Source organism: Eleutherodactylus coqui, chromosome 11 (assembly GCF_035609145.1).
Source record: "Eleutherodactylus coqui strain aEleCoq1 chromosome 11, aEleCoq1.hap1, whole genome shotgun sequence".
NCBI classification, from domain to species: Eukaryota; Metazoa; Chordata; class Amphibia; order Anura; family Eleutherodactylidae; genus Eleutherodactylus; species Eleutherodactylus coqui.
The window spans coordinates 21,549,675-21,568,543 of NC_089847.1; the positions used below are offsets into that span (position 1 = coordinate 21,549,675).

The 18,869-nt window shown below is 50.4% G+C and overlaps 1 protein-coding gene across 2 annotated transcripts in view; it reads left to right on the forward strand.

The window, feature by feature from the left end:
• The first annotated feature begins 2,011 nt into the window (after positions 1-2,011).
• CYB5B (cytochrome b5 type B) overlaps positions 2,012-18,869 on the forward strand; it is a 32,918-nt gene continuing 16,060 nt past the window's right edge. For both annotated transcript variants that reach the window (XR_010787231.1, XM_066584099.1), the window contains exon 1: positions 2,012-2,218. Coding sequence is in view for 1 of the 2 variants with exons in the window: in XM_066584099.1 (XP_066440196.1) it covers positions 2,075-2,218 (144 nt within the window). In the remaining variant the exon portion in view is untranslated. The remainder of the gene's footprint in view (positions 2,219-18,869) is intronic.

An 18,869-nucleotide genomic window follows, 5' to 3' on the forward strand; every position in this document is an offset into this window, starting at 1 on the left:
CACCTCCAAGACTTCTCAAGAGCAGCACCGGTCCTCTGGAACGCACTACCAAAAAATATCCAGGCAACCACTGACACACTAAACTTCAGGCGTGCTCTAAAACCGCACCTCTTCAGGGAGGCATACCACATTCCCTAAGGGTGCATTCACATGAACGTATATCGGCTCGGTTTTCACGCCGAGCCGATATACGTCGTCCTCATGTGCAGGGGGGAGGATGGAAGAGCCAGGAGCAGGAACTGAGCTCCCGCCCCCTCTCTGCCTCCTCTCCGCCCCTCTGCACTATTTGCAATGGGGAGAGGCGGAACGGGGGCGGGGCTAATTCGCGGAACTTAGCCCCACCCCTTTCCCGCCTCCTTTCATTGCAAATCGTGCAGAGGGGCGGAGAGGAGGCAGAGAGGGGACAGGAGCTCAGTTCCTGCTCCTGGCTCTTCCATCCTCCCCCCCCCCTGCACATGAGGACGACGTATATCGTGAAAACCGAGCCGATATACGTTCGTTGGAATACAGCCTAAACCAAACCCAACCCCTCTGTACGCCGCCTGATAACATGCTCCCTGACCTACTGACTGCAATGCCTGATAGCCGTAATCAACCGCCCCCTGCAGTCATACCGACTCTGCCACTATACGCCCTGACCATTGTCAGTGTATAGCATCCCTCACTCTCCACCTTGCCATACCATGCACATCTCCAACCCCTTTATCTTCTGTATCACCCCATTATCTGTAGTATGTAAGCTCGTTGGAGCAGGACCCTCACCCCATTATCTGTAGTATGTAAGCTCGTTGGAGCAGGACCCTCACCCCATTACCTGTAGTATGTAAGCTCGTTGGAGCAGGACCCTCACCCCATTACTTGTAGTATGTAAGCTCGTTGGAGCAGGACCCTCACCCCATTAGCTGTAGTATGTAAGCTCGTTGGAGCAGGACCCTCACCCCATTATCTGTAGTATGTAAGCTCGTTGGAGCAGGACCCTCACCCCATTATCGGTAGTATGTAAGCTCGTTGGAGCAGGACCCTCACCCCATTATCTGTAGTATGTAAGCTCGTTGCAGCAGGACCCTCACCCCATTACTTGTAGTATGTAAGCTCGTTGGAGCAGGACCCTCACCCCATTACTTGTAGTATGTAAGCTCGTTGGAGCAGGACCCTCACCCCATTACTTGTAGTATGTAAGCTCGTTGGAGCAGGACCCTCACCCCATTACTTGTAGCATGTAAGCTCGTTGGAGCAGGACCCTCACCCCCACTGTTTCCATTAATTGTTTACTTCATGCGACCGTGGTCTTGTTTTATTTCCCCTGTATTGTAAGCGCTGCGGAATATGTTGGCGCTATATAAATAAAGATTATTATTTTTTCCACCGGGGCGGATAATTTTTTAAATATGGGTGCGAATGTGTTGAAACGATAAAAGCACCCATTCGTTCAATCAGACATTCAGCGCTGCAGCTCCTGCGGTCTTTGTTTAGCAATGGCTTCTACCTGACTGGCGCCGCCAATCAGAGACCTAAGCGGTCTTGTGCCATTCTCCTGGCATTACAGCCAAACTGATTGGCGCTATGATGCCAGGAGAATGGCACCTGACCGCTGCGGCCTCTGATTGGTCAGGTGGTAGGTGTTTCTAAATAATGAGCAGAGATTGCAGAGTAAATCCATATACACTGGCTGTAACTGTACATGTGCCATATTTCCTGCCTCAGCTAACAGCACCTGGTAAAAAACATCATTTTTAGGCAGTTTTATTAAAAAGAACAAAACACTTGACGTCATTTCTTCATGTTATACAATAGTGATCTTTGACCTGGCCTTTGATTCATGGCCATGACCGGATTAAAGATGGCGACTGGGAGCTTCACGCTGTTTGACGTAAATGCTATTCGTCAGTGGGCTGAAGGCAGTGGCGTTCGTGATTGGTCGGTTGTTTCCCATGTGTCCCGCCTTCTCGGAGGTGATTGGTTGTTACCTAGGAGACCTCACCTGTGTCCATGAGCCGAGTGTAAGGCGTCGCTTTACGGAAGCCGGGTGCAGTCATACCACGTCGGGTTACGTAACGCGTTCTGCACCTTGGCAATGGCGAACAGTGAAGGCAGCTCCGGCGAGGAGTCTCCGGCCACCTACTACACCCTGGAGGATGTGAGGAAAAAGAACAGCCCAAAGGAGCTCTGGCTGGTGATCCACGGCCGGGTGTACGACATCACCAGCTTTGTGGAGGAGGTGAGCAGCATGGAGCTTACTTCCTCGTTGCATGGGGGTTCTGTTGCAGCTTCCGTGCAATTTAAATGCATGCAGAAATAGCTTTTCCTAGTAGAAAGGAAAACCGATCGTAGAAAGTGCTGGAAATTGCGCAATTGTTGGACGGTAATATTGTTACAAAGGTTACCTGCAATCACAGGCTGCCAGCACTTCGCGCTCCGACCGCAGCGGGCTGTTCTAGTCTTGCATTCCGCACGGAATTGGAATTCCGGACGCATTTTCTTGTAATTCTTTATGGTGCTGTTCCTCTGTTGTTCCTCCTGGAAATACATGGACAAAACTAACAACTGGATGTTACCATTCGCTTTGCGGCGGAGAGTCCCTACACTCTCAGATCCTGCCGAACGGTGTGGGAGTATGTAGGGGCGCAGTTGTCATTTATTAATACGTTTCCAGGAGGAGTAACAGAGGAATGGCACCATGCAAAGTAGATGCTCCGGAGATGTCAATTCACGAGGACTGCAAAGCGGACGGATCCTGTTGGAGGAATGCAGGGAACAGATTTAAAGGGCACCTCAGCGGGTCCCCCGGGTGTAGAATAACAAAGCAACTGATCACCCGCCGCTCGCCCCCTGCTGCCGTCTCTCTTCTGCGGTCAGCCTGAGCCATCTCCAAACAAGCTGCTGCAGCCAACGGTGGTGATGATCGCTGAGCGCTGTCACTGGCTGCAGAGACCGTAACCAGTGGGGATCAGCTGCTTTATTCTACCCCACGGGGGACCCGCTGAGATGCCCTTTAATTAACTCAGACAACACCTTTAAAAGAGGTACCTGACGATTCGCCGGGGCTAGTGACCTTTTTTTTTTTTTCCCCATGCGCCATTGTCCTGGCATCACCATTCAGATACTAGGAGCCACGATGCCAGGAGAACGGTGCCCGCTGCAGCAGTCAGGTGATACAGTTCTCAAACAAAGGACCGCAGCGCTGGATCGCCGGCGGCACGATCATGGGATTATGGCTGCTTCTATTGTTTTAACGCAGTTGCACTTGTGTTTAAAAATTAAAAAAACCCTCCACACCCAGACAACCCCTTTAACCCTTTCCAATCTACTGTCTGACATCTAAAGACATTCTGATTGAAGGCTGTATAGCTCCGATGTCGGAAGACGTCCGGCAGGGTATTCTTACTGTAGATTACTGGCCGCTCTGTTGTCAGGGGCCTCTCAAGTATGTCCCATACCGCAGTACTGGCTCTAGCCAGCAGATGGCGCCAATGTATAATGGCAGAAAGCGAAAGCCCCCTAGAAAATCCTGAATCCAAAATTGGATTGCAAAGGGTTAAAGGGGACTTGTCGTCAGGGTAGGTCATCAGTATCAGCTCAGTGGAGGTCCTGACTCCCGTCACCTACCTGAGGGGGCTGCAGGCTTTTCCTTTGCCTGCGATGATGGGTTTATCGGTCACATGGCATTTCTACATGTGACAGCTGCGGCAGAAGTCTATGATATTCTCCCTACGTTTTCAGTGGGGTTGGCGCTGCTGCCGCTGGCCCCATTGATAACACTGAGCGATTTGGCAGATTTCTTCTCTGCGTTGCGAAGCTGGAGTGAAACATCGCAAATGAGTATGAAGCCATTGAAAATCACCGCTGTCGCATCGGATAGAAGAAAAATGGCAAGTGGGTGTGAGCCCTAACTTGGATGGAAGATCTGCGCCGGGAGGTAACGATCACTGAACAACATATTGGTTGTGACAGCTGTTATTGCGCACCAGCGAATAAGCGCTGCCCGCCCTGACGAGGAAGACGTAAACCGCTTACTAAGAAAACCCGCCTCGTGTTCACACGCTAAACACTGAACTGCCACCCGATGCCAACAAAGGGCTTATTGACACAAATGCATCTGCACAGCTTATTGCACACGCAGCACACAGCCAATAGAACCCATTGATTTCAATGGGTTCCTTCACGTGAGCGTATTTTGAGCGTGTGTTTCGGGTCATTGATAGTGGATCAGCTGGGGGTCCGCCTTCGGGGGGTCGGCTGATCGGGTGCCCGCTTTCAGCACCACAGTGTATGGAGATTGGCGCAGACACTGCTGCAACCCCTGTGTAGCTGCAGGCACAGCTCTCATTAAAATCAATAGGACCTGCAATTACAAGTGCCGACCACTACACCAGGGTCGGAGCAACAGCATCTGCTCTAACTCCGTTGTATTGCAGTGCTGCCAGTAAGTGCCCCATCAACTGATCCTCCGGGGTCCTGAGTGGTGGCCACGGCTGATCAACTGATCGTCTGACTACACCCCGATGAAGAGAGCGCTGGAGGTATAAGCTGGGCTTGTCTTATGTGATGAGACAAATCTCGCATGAATATGAGCAATTTTTTTGCCCCACATTGCGATACAGGAAACAAATTGCGTCACATCCTGTCTTTGGCGTGCCCGCACATCGCCCGCTGCTGTCAGTAGTGCTGGCGGCAGCATCGCAAGGTTTACCTATTAAGAACAATGGCGGTAACTGCGACCCTTCGCCGCGCAGAGTTTCGCTGTTTCCCTGGAGTGATGCAGAGCTGATATAAAAGCGCCTCGCATCCACGGGGATATCGCATGTTGGCGAGCCGCGGGACGTTAGCCTAAGGCTGGGTTCCCACAGGGCGGAATCCCGCCGGAAATCTTGCGGTTTGGCCGCAGCGGAAAACCGCGAGACTTCCGCCGGGAAAGCGCTGCTTCAAAACGCGCGGCACTCAGCCGAATGCTTTACCGCTGCGGTCGGCTCCCCCATAGAGGAGTGCGCAGCCGCAACGAAAAAAAAAAGACATGCTGCAGCTGGGGAATCCGCGCCGCAGCACCGGCTTGGCCGTGACGGATTGGCCGTCCCGTGACGGTGGGACTTTTTACAAATCCCGTCCACATGGCTTACTAAACCCAGGATGAGCAGCCATAGACTGATTTGCCACAGCGAAATTCCGGACTGACTTCCGCGACAAATCCGCCCTGTTCTCGTGCAGCTCGCTTTTTACAGTGCTTAGCGCGGGGAGGGGGGCCTCTCCGGCATGTCACATACTGTAGTACTGGCTCTAGCCAACAGATGGCACCATTGTATAATGGCAAAAAAAGAAACTCTGAATCCAAACTTGGATTGCAAAGGGTTAATTGCGAATGGGCTGCGGGTCGAATAACCTTCACTGGAGACCGCCAACAGCAAAATAGAGCCATCTGCAATATTTCCTCCGCTCGCGGCGGAGTACGCAATGCGTATCCGCGAGTGTTGGCAGGAAAAAAAAAAAGATTTTACATGTCTTTCAATGAGTGCGATTTGCTGCGGACGCCGATCGCAGATTCCACGGTCCTGTAAAGCCGGCCATAGCCCTGTTAAAATCAATCAAGATAAGCGGCAACAGATTTCTGGCATCCGCTTTAGGCCCCCTGCACACGGGCGGAAATTCCGCGGCGGGATTTCCCTCGGAATTTCCACCCCTGGAAGCTGCCATAGGATTGCGTTAACAAACGCAATCCTAGGCAGACGGCCGTGCGAAATCTCGTCGCTCGCCGGCCCCGCTCTGCGCATCAGCCGGCACGTGAAAGAGCCGGGGCTGCGGGAGAGGTCAGTGACACGCTGCTCTCTGCAGACACTCGGGTCGGGTCCCGCTGTGAGAATTCTCGCAGCCGGATCCGACCCGGTCGTCGGCAGGCGGCCTAAAGTTTCCCTTCCCTGATATTTAAATATTGGATGATCGATACGAATTTTACCATTTATTGGCCTGTTAGGGCGCCACCTGGGGGTAAGGTAGAAGTGTTCACCCAAATCAGACACCAGTCCTTAGTTAAAAGGGTTCTGCCAAAATGACAAGTTAGATACTCTTGTGTCCCATTCTGGCTGTCACTATGGGGTCCCCTTCCCCCCCGCAGTGACATCAGCATGAAGGGAGCGCTGGTGGAGCAGGTTGTGGTGCGGATGAAAATACCAAAACGGGTCCACTCAGGTATCTCCACAGGGTGGGAGAAGAGGGGCAAACGGGACCCTGCTGAGACCCCCACGCATCATAAAGTTATCCCCTATCCTGTAGATAGGGGATAACAATTGAGATTTTGGGATAACCCCTTTAAAGAGGTTGTGTCTGAATAGAAAGACTTGGCTGTTATCATACAAAAACAGCGCCACTCTTGCCCTTAGCCTGTGTGCAGTATTACAGCTGAGACTCCTTCATCTGAATGGGGCTGAGCTGCAGTACCAGACAAAAGTTTTTCGACAGGAGTGGCACTGTTGCAGTGTTGGCAGCGGTGGGTAGGATTTTTTTCCCAGCTGTATTGGCTTAAAGGGGGACTCGTATCACTTCGGGGAGGCAGTGATCCTCTGTCGCGGCGAGTTTCTCCCAATGAAAATAGTGGGGCAGCGATGAGAGATTACGCACAAGATGGAACATGCCGCGATTTGTTTCCTGCATCGTGGTGCCCTCAAAAAAAAAAAGAAGAAAAAAAGACTTAAAATCACGTGAAATAAAATAAAGTTGCATACTCGCCTATTTCAGCGGCTCGCCGCACTGAGGCCAGGAGAAGCGGTGGGCAATCACATGCCGGTCGTTATATACATGACTGCTGAGCCAGCCACCGGCTTCAGGGGCCCATTGAGAAATCGCTGCTGAAGCCTGTCACTCGTTGAGCGGTCAGGTACATAATGAATGGCGCGTGACCGCCCGCTACTTCTTCTAGCTTCCGTGCCGCGGGCATTGGGGCTGCAGTGCTGGACGGGGAGCCGTCAAAATAGGACAGTGTTTTCATTTATTTTTTCTTAATTTGATTAATGTGATTTTTTTTAAGCTTTGTGGGAGAGTCAGCTCAGGTAGAGCGCGGGATCGCAGTGTACACGGCAGTCAGAGACCAGGGTGCAGGTATGTAGTCCATACAGGCTGGGCCTGCGTTTATTAAAAAGTCTAAAATAAACAAAACACAGCCTAAAGCCCTTTGTCCACAGGCGATGCAAAGTCCCGCGGCAGATCTCCGCCGCCGATTCTCCGCCGGTCAGCCCTATCTGGCTGCGAATTGCCCGCCGCGAGCGGAGAATTGCAATGAATCTACACTCGTGCACAGGTGCCAGCGCTTTCCATAGCGAAATCACGCCCTTGGACAGGCGCCCTTAGCTTTCAGGCATAAACAACAATCCTCCTTCTCCAGCACTAACTAAACAGAGTCCTTTCCCTGACTATACGACACGGCTCGCTGCAGCCGCACGGACATAAAGCGCTTTTGTACAAAAGTCCATTTTCTTGTGACCTTGATCAGAAACACAGCGCCTCTTGAGACCAGCAGCTTCCAGCATCTAGCTGCACCCGGCCTCAACTCTGTCTGCAGCTTTGCAGACTTTATGGACTAGGTAATTACCCAGCCTCCACACCTGAGGAGCTTGCCTCCCCATAATAAGACCTGGAGTGGAGGGAGTGGAATGGACAGCCCCACTACCAAGCCTGCCATCCATTCCAAAAAAAACCAGGCACAAGCACGTTTTACAAAAACATCTCCTGTACAGCTGCAAACCATGGGCTCGGTGGTAAGGGGACGGTGGGCAGCTATGTGACCCCACTCATGGCACCGCCAACACTGTATGCGGCCTGGATATCTGTCTCGAGACCCCCAGCGAGGTTCAGTCGCTGGTTTCCCCTCTGTACCAACTCCCCTCACATCACGCCTCCCGCCAGAAGAAAACGGAGCAGTCCTTCCGGCTCCTTTGGCCGACTTGGCCTCCTTGGCAATGCCCCGGCTGGTAGACGTCTGTAGCAGTTCCTCTGTGGCACGATACCTCTCCATCAAATTCACCAGCTGGTCTGCGTCGGTAGGTCCTGCTTGTCCAACCCAGCGCTGTATCCTAGACAGCAAGGAGCGGTTGTACTTGTTCAGGACGACCCTCTCCACCATTTTGCGCTGGAGTGCACTTCTCGGGCTGTAGCCACTTTGTTACCAGGTGGACCAGGTCATGCATCTGGGACCGAGGTGGTAGGCTCTCCAAGAAAGTCCAGGCATGAACCCGGCCTGCACGCACCTGCATGGTAACCTCCAGACGAGCCAGGATCTATGCCTTTAATTTGGCGTAGTCACGGGAGTTCACCTCGCTCAGGTCATAATAGGCCTTTTGGGGTTCACTTGTCAGGAAAGGCGCCACGACATCCGCTCACTGGTCCATAGGCAGTCTTTCCCGCTCTGCTACTCTCTCAAAGATGCTGAGATAGGCTTTCATGTCGTCCGAAGGAGCTATCTTTTGCAGCGAGGCTTGCACTGATGCCCTACATGGACGGTTGCACAGCACGGGCCCCTTGCAGGTTTGCATTTGGCCCCTCAGCAGTCGCAGTCCGCTTTATAGACACCGCCTCTCGCAGTGCAGCCATTTGTTCCAGCAGTAGGCGATTGGTTTCCTGTTGATGCAGACTGACCTGCACCAGAGCCCCGCACAGAAATGTCACTCCCCAGCCGACGGCTCCGCACTGCTTGCCTCCCCCTAACAAGACCTGGAGTGGAGGGAGTGGAATGGACAGCCCCACTACCAAGCCTGCCATCCATTCCAAAAAAAAACTAGACCCAAACAAGTTTTACAAAAACATCTCCAGCAATTACCTTTGCTGGAGATCACGTCACACCCTGGTTTTTCCCATGTAGACACGAACTCCCTTCATACCTAATGCGCGTAATACCTGAACCTTGGCAAAAGCGACCATCCACAATTAACCCCTTCAGTGTCTCACAGCTGGTAGAATTTTTTTTTTCTTCTTCATATGCTAGAAAACCCCTTTAAGGGGTTTTCTGGGAATACAGTATTGGATAGCCCATTGCTAATAGATCAGTGAGGGTCCTACCCTCAGCAACCCCACTGATCCGCTGCTTGAAAATGCTGCAGCACGCATCGGCTCTTCTTCATTGTTCACCATGCACAGCACCGTACACGAAATGATGGCTGTGTCTGGTATTACAATTCACTACAGTGAATAGGTCAGAGCTGCAATACTAAGTACAGCCACTACTAAATATACAGTGCTGTAGGGATTGCGCCATCTTATAAAATTGGTGGGGGTCCACCTGGATTCCTAGACAAGTGGTCCGGTCAGCCCCTAAATGAATGGAACAGAGATCACGCAGGCATGCGGCCGCTCCGTTCACTTCAGTGCCGGAGATTGCCTGCCCAGGGCTACGTGGCATTGGGCGACTACTGTTGGCAGGAGGTTCCCAGTGTAAATGTTTGCTCAGTACACAGCACTGTTGTCTTCTCCTGTAGCATTTTGGCTCCTTCTGCCCCCTACGGCCCGGGATGAGGATCATTCCTCTGTGCAGGTGCTGGCATACAATGGCCGTCTCATTGGTGTAGATTACTTATCCAAAGGCAGGTGGTAGACAAGTGGCTTTAACCTACCAGTCCAGTATGAGAAGTCAGCTGTAGAAACTGTCATGTGACCCCCATCTCGGATTAAATAGTTGGTGGGTAGGGTTCATAGAAGGGCACTGGTTTGGGCATTTTAGTTGGTACCATTGTGCCCTATTGTTACCAACATCACTTTACTTCTGCAGCGGAAAAAGCAGAATGGCTGCACATAGGGTAGCAAATTACTCAGTTGTCATTTTGCCATCCATAGTCCCCTTCGCCTCTGTGCCAGACGCCCCTAAATCATTTTGTTCACTCCTACTCTAAACTTTGTATTATACCAATTTCTTTTAAAGGGGTTGTCCAATTGTAAACAATGATGGCCTATCCTCAAGATAGGTCCTCAGTAGTAGATCAGCAGGGGTCCATCAAGAGGAACTTCTGTCAATCAGCTGTTCCATAAGCCACTGTGCTTCTGCACTGAGCTGATTTCAACAGGAAGCAGACAGTTCCGTTCTCACTCCAGTGGCCAGGCTTGGTATTACCGGCTAAGTTCCCATTGAAATGAATTTGAATTTTACCTGCAATACCAAGCCTAGCCACTGGGGTGGAAACAGAGCTGTGTTTGCTGCAGAAATCAGCTCATTACACAAGTGCAGTGGGCCAGCAAACAGCTAATCGGTGGTGGTCCCTGGCGAGCAATGGTACCTTGCAAATCTTCCTGTTCATCTTTCATTTCATGCAAGCATGAAAATCGTCGCTGGCTCGTTCGCTAATCGTGAACGATTTATCTGTCTGTATAAACGGGCTGCATGAGCAAACTTTTCATCAATAGCTCGGACGAACGATAAATCGTTTTGTTTTTTTTTTTAAAGGGGTTGGCCAGTTTAGAAAAAAAACAAAAACATCTAATTCTTGTCAGTACTTTTGTAGGGTCAGAGGTTGCTGCCCCCGGCGTTATAACTGCTGTGTGCTGCTGCCAGTTTCTGGTCTCTTGGCATATGATAAGTTGCTGGCCGGCGGCCGCTCGCTGCTGTTCGATGCCCGGCACTGAATGATCAAAGGCATTTTGCTCATTATTGATTTTCCCAATGGAGGGTACACAGTGTCTGCCAATCAATATGTTCTTAAAGGGGAGGGTTGGGGTCAGAATGCAGTTAGTGTTTCCAGCTAGAGTATAGACTATTGGGTCATGCTGGTAACTGGGCAGTCCGGGACAACCACTTACTAGACAGAACTATTGGAAACTGGAAAGAAGGCTGTTGTCATCCCCCGAATGATCACGTTGAATGGCTGTGATTGGTTCATCAAGCGCCGCAGTGATTGGTTCTCGAGCACTGCGGCTCAGCCAATCAAAGTAATAACTTGCTGGAGGTGGGGTTTTACAAACCCCGTTACCAGCAAGCGATCTTCTGTCAGCGCTGAGAACTGCAAGGAAGCCTGCCGGAACTGTGGAGACTGGCGGGAGGGACCCGGGCGGTGCCTGCTAGGTGAGTATGATAAGACATCCCCTGAAAATAAGACCCAGTGCCTCTTTTGGGGCAAAAATTAATATGAGAGGGTCTTATTTTGGGTGAAACACCGTATGTTCCTGGTTAACCTTTAACTACCGATGACCTATTGGGATAGAAATACCTAAAACGCACACAGGGCAATACTAGGGAACATTGGGGTGTAGTATAATATAAACCTGTACCAGTACCCCTTAGAAAGTGCTGGTATACAACAAGTAAGCCACAAGTACCGTATATAATTACTTGTGCAATAGCTGGCTTAGGTTGCTTTCACACCTGCGTTCAGGTCATGCAGGGTTTCCTTCACTCGGCTCCGTTTTTTGGCACCACCTAGTGTTCAGAGTGTATATCCGTGTACACGTCCACTCCTAAGATCTGAGTGGCGGAGGACGCATATGCTCAGTTCTCTCTCCCCACAGCCAGCTCTCTGCATAGCGATCCTTTGGTCACTGAACAGCACTCTATACAAATCGTGTTTACGCTGCTTGTCAGGGATGGACCAGAGCCGGTGCGCAGCAAAGTTGAGAAGAATGCTTCGGAGGACTGACTTGTGGGCAAGCATCTGCTATTTATTTCACTGCTTCAGACTCCACGCTACAATTATCTATCTGCAGGAGAATTTACTGGAAACAAAATTCATGCCTGCCAGAGGGGGAAGGAGACTGACTGGAAGCTTACAAGGGACTATATTTACAGCTGCCAGAGGGAGAAGGAGACTGACTAGTGGTGTGGAACAAGGAAGACTGAAAGAAGTATAGACTGCATGCAAAGGATTTGGGAAGTTGCAGGTGGAAAGCTGCAAAATGGGTGATGTGACACTACCCAGCAGTCCACCTATAATGGCACAGGCTAGTAATGAAGCAGAGGAGACATAGAGGGGAGAAAAAAGGTTTTTTTTTTTTGGAAGGGGGGTGGGGGGTGGAAAATGGTGTACAATAATCACTTTAAAGGGGTTGTCCAATACCTTTACTATTGATTGGCGGAGGTCTGCTTATTACCAAGCCCGCTGACCGTGCGGACAGTGCTGGTAATGGATAGCGTCAGCATTTAAGCGGCCCAGTTTGGTTCTGCAAGTATAGCTCTCATTGAATTCAATGGTCTCTCTACTTGTAATACCAAATTGGGCCACTGCAGTACTGACAGCACTGTCTGGTTCCAGTGCTGTTTGCACTGATAGGTGGCCCATTGATCAGTTAATTGGGGATCCTGAGCTGCGCAACCCTCTCTGGACAGGATTGTGCAGCAGTCGGAGGCACTTGAAGTTGCACCTCTGGGTGCCCCAAAATATTCGATAATATCTTAACAGAACAGGTGAGGATTGAATATTGGGTGGGTGAAAGTGCCAATGTCACCGAATGTCATTGCAGCGCTGGCCTTTAGTTCTATTTATATGACTTGTGGCTTGCAGTTACCAGCGCTCACCACATGAGGGTGCTGTGTATCTGTCAGCATTCTCCTATGCCACTATCCTGCACAGCACGTTTTTTCACCTGTTGCATAGTAAACTGCCTAAAGGGAGGGCGGACGACTACTTTTTGAAAGGGTGAAAAGTTTGTCATGCCGTGCCCCACACGGAGCGTCCACACCGCCGTAATATGTGTGTGTGCGCAACAGACCTCTTGTGACACTAATTACTGAGATGACGTGATGAAACCAATCCGCACACACTGAGGTCGGTTCATCGCTTCAGACCTTCTATCAGCCTATTATTGGGGCGCGGTGCAGCAAGTGATTCTACATCTGTGTGACGGTTTTATTTCCTCTACTGAGTTAGATGCGGTTCAATAGCGGCCATTAAAAAAAAATCATTTTCTAGTCCGATTCTCAGTTCGTGTGATGCTGCTGCATGAATCCTGCCAGAGAAACTGCTTAGGGGAGGACACAGGCACTCCTATCACAGTTACTGATGGTGATCACACAGGTATAATAGAGGAGATCACAGCTCATCCTACTGACTGTATACTTATGGACCGCAGCATGATGTTAAACTGTCATGCCAGCAGGAAGAAATGGTATAGCCTTAACTAATTTTGTGCTGATGTATCATGGGATTGATGTGAAAGCAACAACAAGATGGTAACTGATAAGCATCAGACATGGGGCTGCACTGCAGGAAAGTGGCTTGAATTACACAGAGGAGACCACCAAAGTGTGACAGGCAATCTGGTGAGGGGGATAGGCATGAAACAATGTGATCTTGCTGGAGTGGCCGTTTAAAGTGGTTGCACCAGGATCACATCCGCTGTATCCGCAGGGTAGTGTGGATAACCTGCTGATCAGTGGGGTGCTGGTTGCACAAGTGTGCTATGGCTCCACTCACTTTCAATGGGACTGCTGGAGATAGCAGAGTAGTGGCAAGCGATCGGGTATTTCTGTCGGCCCCATTGAAATAAATGGGGTAGTTGGCGCTCTTGCTGGGTCAGTGCTCCATTCATTCTGATGTTACAGCGGGAGGTTAAGTGACCTCACAGTGACTAGAAGAGGGGGACACGGGACCAGCACCCCTGTGGATAGCGGATAATCCTAGTACAACCCCTTTAATGATGAAGTCTCTGCAGTATAGCCTTTTGTGGGGCTGCTCAGTCGGGAAAAATGGAAAATATTAACAGTGAACTTGGCCTTACTGTTCAATCCTCGGAGCTGTGTGAGGGCTTTTTTTTGTTCATTTTTTTTACTTTTGTGGGGCGATTTGGTGTCATTTTGGGTACAAATTGCACTTCTTGAGCACTTTTCAATGCGAGGCAGAATGGATACAAAAACAGCATTTTGGCTTTCTGATTTCCCCTATCCTGATGCAGTGACAAGTCATGTAATAATTCTATAATTTAGTCCTCTTATTTTTAGGTTTTTTTTCCAGGGGATTTGAACTTGCGATACGGTCATCACTCATCTAATAATATAATATACTTCAATACTTGTGTATTGCAGTGTATTTTCCCTGCTACTATAGATTTAGCAGGTCTGGAGGCCATTGTTGGTAATTCAAAAGCGGTCTGCGATTTCAAGTAAATAGCTAGTTATCACACTCGCTAATTAGCCATTAAATATTGACTGTCTATCTGTAGGCTATCCGGGAAAAGGGGGCTGTTGTGATCGGGGGTGTTTTTATTTTTTTTACTGACAGGATACAACACCATTGATTTGCGTTGGTGTATTTACGGGGTGTGTTTGATTTTGGACTGATCATTCGAGGAAAAAAAAAATGCGCAGCAAGCCTAAATCGACCATTAAACATAAATGGTCCATTAAAGTCTATTGGATTGGATACAAACGCAGGAAATACGCCGTTGCAGGGACTTTTTACATATGTTGTTAAGAGGCAGTGGGGGGGGAAGAGAAAATCCGTTGGGCCTTCTTGCCGTTTTTTGCATAAGAAAAACACAGTGAATATAGATGTAAGGTGGACGTAAAAAAACGTAAGCAGTAAAAAGGTTGCGTTTTTTTTCCCAAAGACTGTGTGAACGAGCCTCTCCTGCAGCTAACCATGTCTGTGGGGTCCCAGGAGGTCACCCGCCACCCATAAACCACTGATGGCCTATGCTAAATATTATTTAACTAAATATACTTTGTGTTTCAATTGCTCCCGTGTTTCAAGACCTCTGCTTGCTGTAAGCGAATGGGAACATTCCTGGGGCTAAAAACCTATAATGTGGGGATGTATGTCACAGCTGAAGATTTTGGCCTCATGTCCACGGCACGCACAGAAGACCTGCGTGCCAGTGCGGAAATCATTAATCTTTTGCAATCTAATTTTGGATTCAGGGTTTCCTAGGGAGCTTTCTCTTTCTGCCATTATACTATGGCGCCATCTGCTGGCTAGAGCCAGTACTACGGTATGGGACATGCTGGAGAGGCCCCCCGACAACAGAGCGGCCAGTAATCTACAGTAAGAATACCCTGCCGGACATCTTCCGACATCGGAGCTATACAGCCTTCAATCAGAATGTCTAAAGACATCAGACAGTGGATTGGAAAGGGTTAAATGCATGCCAGCAATCGCAAATTCAATTTTATTTCATTTTTTTTTCCCCCTACCTCACTAATTAATTTTAACCTTCAAATCCGCAGTGCATCCGCAATTGTATTTGCGGATCGTCCGCACCCATTGATTTCTATTGAGCCCGTCCGCACGGAATCCGCGCTGAAATGGAGCGTGTGCGATTTGTTTTCCGCACCAAACGGTCTGCAGATCACATCCGCATGCTTAAGTTGGCGATGCCAGTGCTTCCCTATGGGCACTTTGAATTGCGGGTGACCTGTGCAGATTCCGCAAATCAAATCCGCCCGGGGACATTGGGCCTAACTACAAATCTATCCAGTCTACAGCTTGGATTCTAGATTGATACATTGTAGCAAAGAGGAACTTTTTCTGATGCAGTTTTCAGCTCTTGCTCACTTATCTCCCTCGCCTGTGTGAAGTTTGCCTACCGCGCCCCCATAACACATGCCACGATTTGCTTCCTATATCGCATCGCGGTGCCATGCAGGAAACATCGCTCACGTGTATGATCCCGTTCATATCTGTGCGTCTCGCAGCGCGCCATTCTCGCACGATGAAAGTAGCCTCATTAGCAGAAAGATTTGCGCGTGTGTGCAGTGATACATAAGGGACGTCCCCTATGAATTGCAGGTATACAGTATATCTATCACTCCCCCTCACATGCGGGTTACAGAGGGATCCGTAATTTGCGGTCGCACGCCGGGGATATAAGATCCGTTCCACAGGTGCAGTTACAGAAGAGCTCATGAAGCTCTGGAAGGAGTTTCGATGCCTGGAGGAGAGAAGGAATGTTGCAAGAGAAATTTCAACAAGAGTTGGAAGCTGTAAAAGGCGTTCTGGATGGGAGATCACATGACCAATCACAGGGCGGCCATTCACTATTAATTTACTAGAATTACTAGTAATATACGAGGAAATGCCTCTGAAAAGATATATTGTTTCATGGTCACGTGTACAGTTAATCCGACGTGGGAACGGATATTCTCCCCTCCCCCCAAAACCTACTGAAGAATAATACATTTGCTATATCCCTTTGCCTGTATAGCTGGGGAATAGCATTGCTAACAGTTCTCTAATATACATCTACTACCCAGGTTGCTCCGTAAGACCTTGTTTACATTGGTCAAGTAAGTGGGCTCAATTCTTGACTTGCCCTCACACTTTCGTGCTTGTGTTTACATTAGTTAATTAACTGGCCTTAGTGAGCTGGGCCCAGAAAAAATACAATCCCTCCTTCTACTGCTACTCCACTCGCCTCTGCACTGATCGGTGCACTTTCCTGTTAGTTTACACAGGAAGAGTGCCAGGCGGGTGGCCACTAGAGTTAGTAGTAGTAAGAGGGAGGGAGCAACTGCTCTACCACTTGACTCTCCCCAGTGCTTGCCTGTTCACTGGTCGAGTGGTCATGCTTCTACCATCCTGCCTGCCTACCCAACTGTTTACTTTACCAATGTAAACCAGGCTTGAAGGTGAAACCACATGATACAGTTGTTCGTTCGTGCCCACTTGCATGACTGTATAAGTGAATAAGAAGGACTGATTGATATTTAAACCGAATGATTAGTGAATGGGCCAACGATTATCTTTCTGAGAACTGATCCTATATTTGAAGTAATGCTTCATTTACTCGGCGCGACTGACGGCTAAAGGACTGCACGAGCAGGTGACGTCGCTGCTAAGTTGTTAGTGCTTGTGCAGAGCATCACCATTGGCTTCTCGCTCAGAAGTCAGCGATACAGCAATGATTTTCATGCTGTTTGAAAGTCATCGTCAAACGAGAAGTTAAGGAATAGTAAGCAATAAGCGAACGTTTACATTCGTTTGAACGAATTTTGCGCGATAATCAGCCCGTGTAAATGGCGCTTGCGTTGTTCATCAAAACCTCACATCTTATTTCAAGAAGATCTTAATGATCTAATCTGGGATTTAAACTTGTCTAAACAACAATCAGAACTTCTAAGTTCCAGGCTCAAAGGATGGAATCTACTCAGCAAACGCGTACAAATATGCGGATATCGTAGCCGCAAGCGGGAGTTTTAAACTGGATTTTTTTATTTTATTTTTTAAGAAAAAGGTGTCGTTTTTTTGTAATGTTTTTTTCTCCTATGGAGACCCTTAGAAGTCAGCACCGTGCGGATGAGCGGCAATTCTTCATAGACTTAGTTAGTGTGAAGGCATAATGGTAACCGATTCCCGTCAATATCTGTAGCGTCCGCCGCTGATAGAAAAGACATACGAAAATATGAAAAAATCCAGTATCAAAAATATAATTGGGATATCGGTGGAGATTTGACCGTCTTTGCTTAATTGTTTGGAAGGCAACTTGCTTCACGAAATTCTGCAGTTTCTTATGTGGATGAAACCGCAGGGACAGGAAGTCTCATTAGATTCCAAAACCATGGCCTAAGCTCCACTTTGCCCCTCTTACTCCCATTGTTGGCTGCAGACAAGGGGAGGGAGCTTAGCTCTACTCCCATCCCGCCTACTCCCATTGCAAACAGCCGGAGGGGAGAAGCAGAGAAGCGGTGAGGGGGAGGGAAGGGGAGAAGCAGAGAAGCGGTGAGGGGGAGGGAAGGGGAGAAGCAGAGAAGCGGTGAGGGGGAGGGAAGGGGAGAAGCAGAGAAGCGGTGAGGGGGAGGGAAGGGGAGAAGCAGAGAAGCGGTGAGGGGGAGGGAAGGGGAGAAGCAGAGAAGCGGTGAGGGGGAGGGAAGGGGAGAAGCAGAGAAGCGGTGAGGGGGTGGGGGTGGGAAGGGGAGAAGCAGAGAAGCGGTGAGGGGGAGGGGGTGGGAAGGGGAGAAGCAGAGAAGCGGTGAGGGGGAGGGAAGGGGAGAAGCAGAGAAGCGGTGAGGGGGGGAGGGAAGGGGAGAAGCAGAGAAGCGGTGAGGGGGGGAGGGAAGGGGAGAAGCAGAGAAGCGGTGAGGGGGGGAGGGAAGGGGAGAAGCAGAGAAGCGGTGAGGGGGGGAGGGAAGGGGAGAAGCAGAGAAGCGGTGAGGGGGGGAGGGAAGGGGAGAAGCAGAGAAGCGGTGAGGGGGGGAGGGAAGGGGAGAAGCAGAGAAGCGGTGGGGGGGGGAGGGAAGGGGAGAAGCAGAGAAGCGGTGAGGGGGGGAGGGAAGGGGAGAAGCAGAGAAGCGGTGAGGGGGGGAGGGAAGGGGAGAAGCAGAGAAGCGGTGAGGGGGGAGGGAAGGGGAGAAGCAGAGAAGCGGTGAGGGGGGAGGGAAGGGGAGAAGCAGAGAAGCGGTGAGGGGGGAGGGAAGGGGAGAAGCAGAGAAGCGGTGAGGGGGGGAGGGAAGGGGAGAAGGGGAGAAGCAGAGAAGCGGTGAGGGGGGGAGGGAAGGGGAGAAGCAGAGAAGCGGTGAGGGGGGGAGGGAAGGGGAGAAGCAGAGAAGCGGTGAGGGGGGGAGGGAAGGGGAGAAGCAGAGAAGCGGTGAGGGGGGGAGGGAAGGGGAGAAGCGGTGAGGGGGGGAGGGAAGGGGAGAAGCAGAGAAGCGGTGAGGGGGGGAGGGAAGGGGAGAAGCAGAGAAGCGGTGAGGGGGGGAGGGAAGGGGAGAAGCAGAGAAGCGGTGAGGGGGGGAGGGAAGGGGAGAAGCAGAGAAGCGGTGAGGGGGGGAGGGAAGGGGAGAAGCAGAGAAGCGGTGAGGGGGGGAGGGAAGGGGAGAAGCAGAAGCGGTGAGGGGGGGAGGGAAGGGGAGAAGCAGAGAAGCGGTGAGGGGGGGAGGGAAGGGGAGAAGCAGAGAAGCGGTGAGGGGGGGAGGGAAGGGGAGAAGCAGAGAAGCGGTGAGGGGGGGAGGGAAGGGGAGAAGCGGTGAGGGGGGGAGGGAA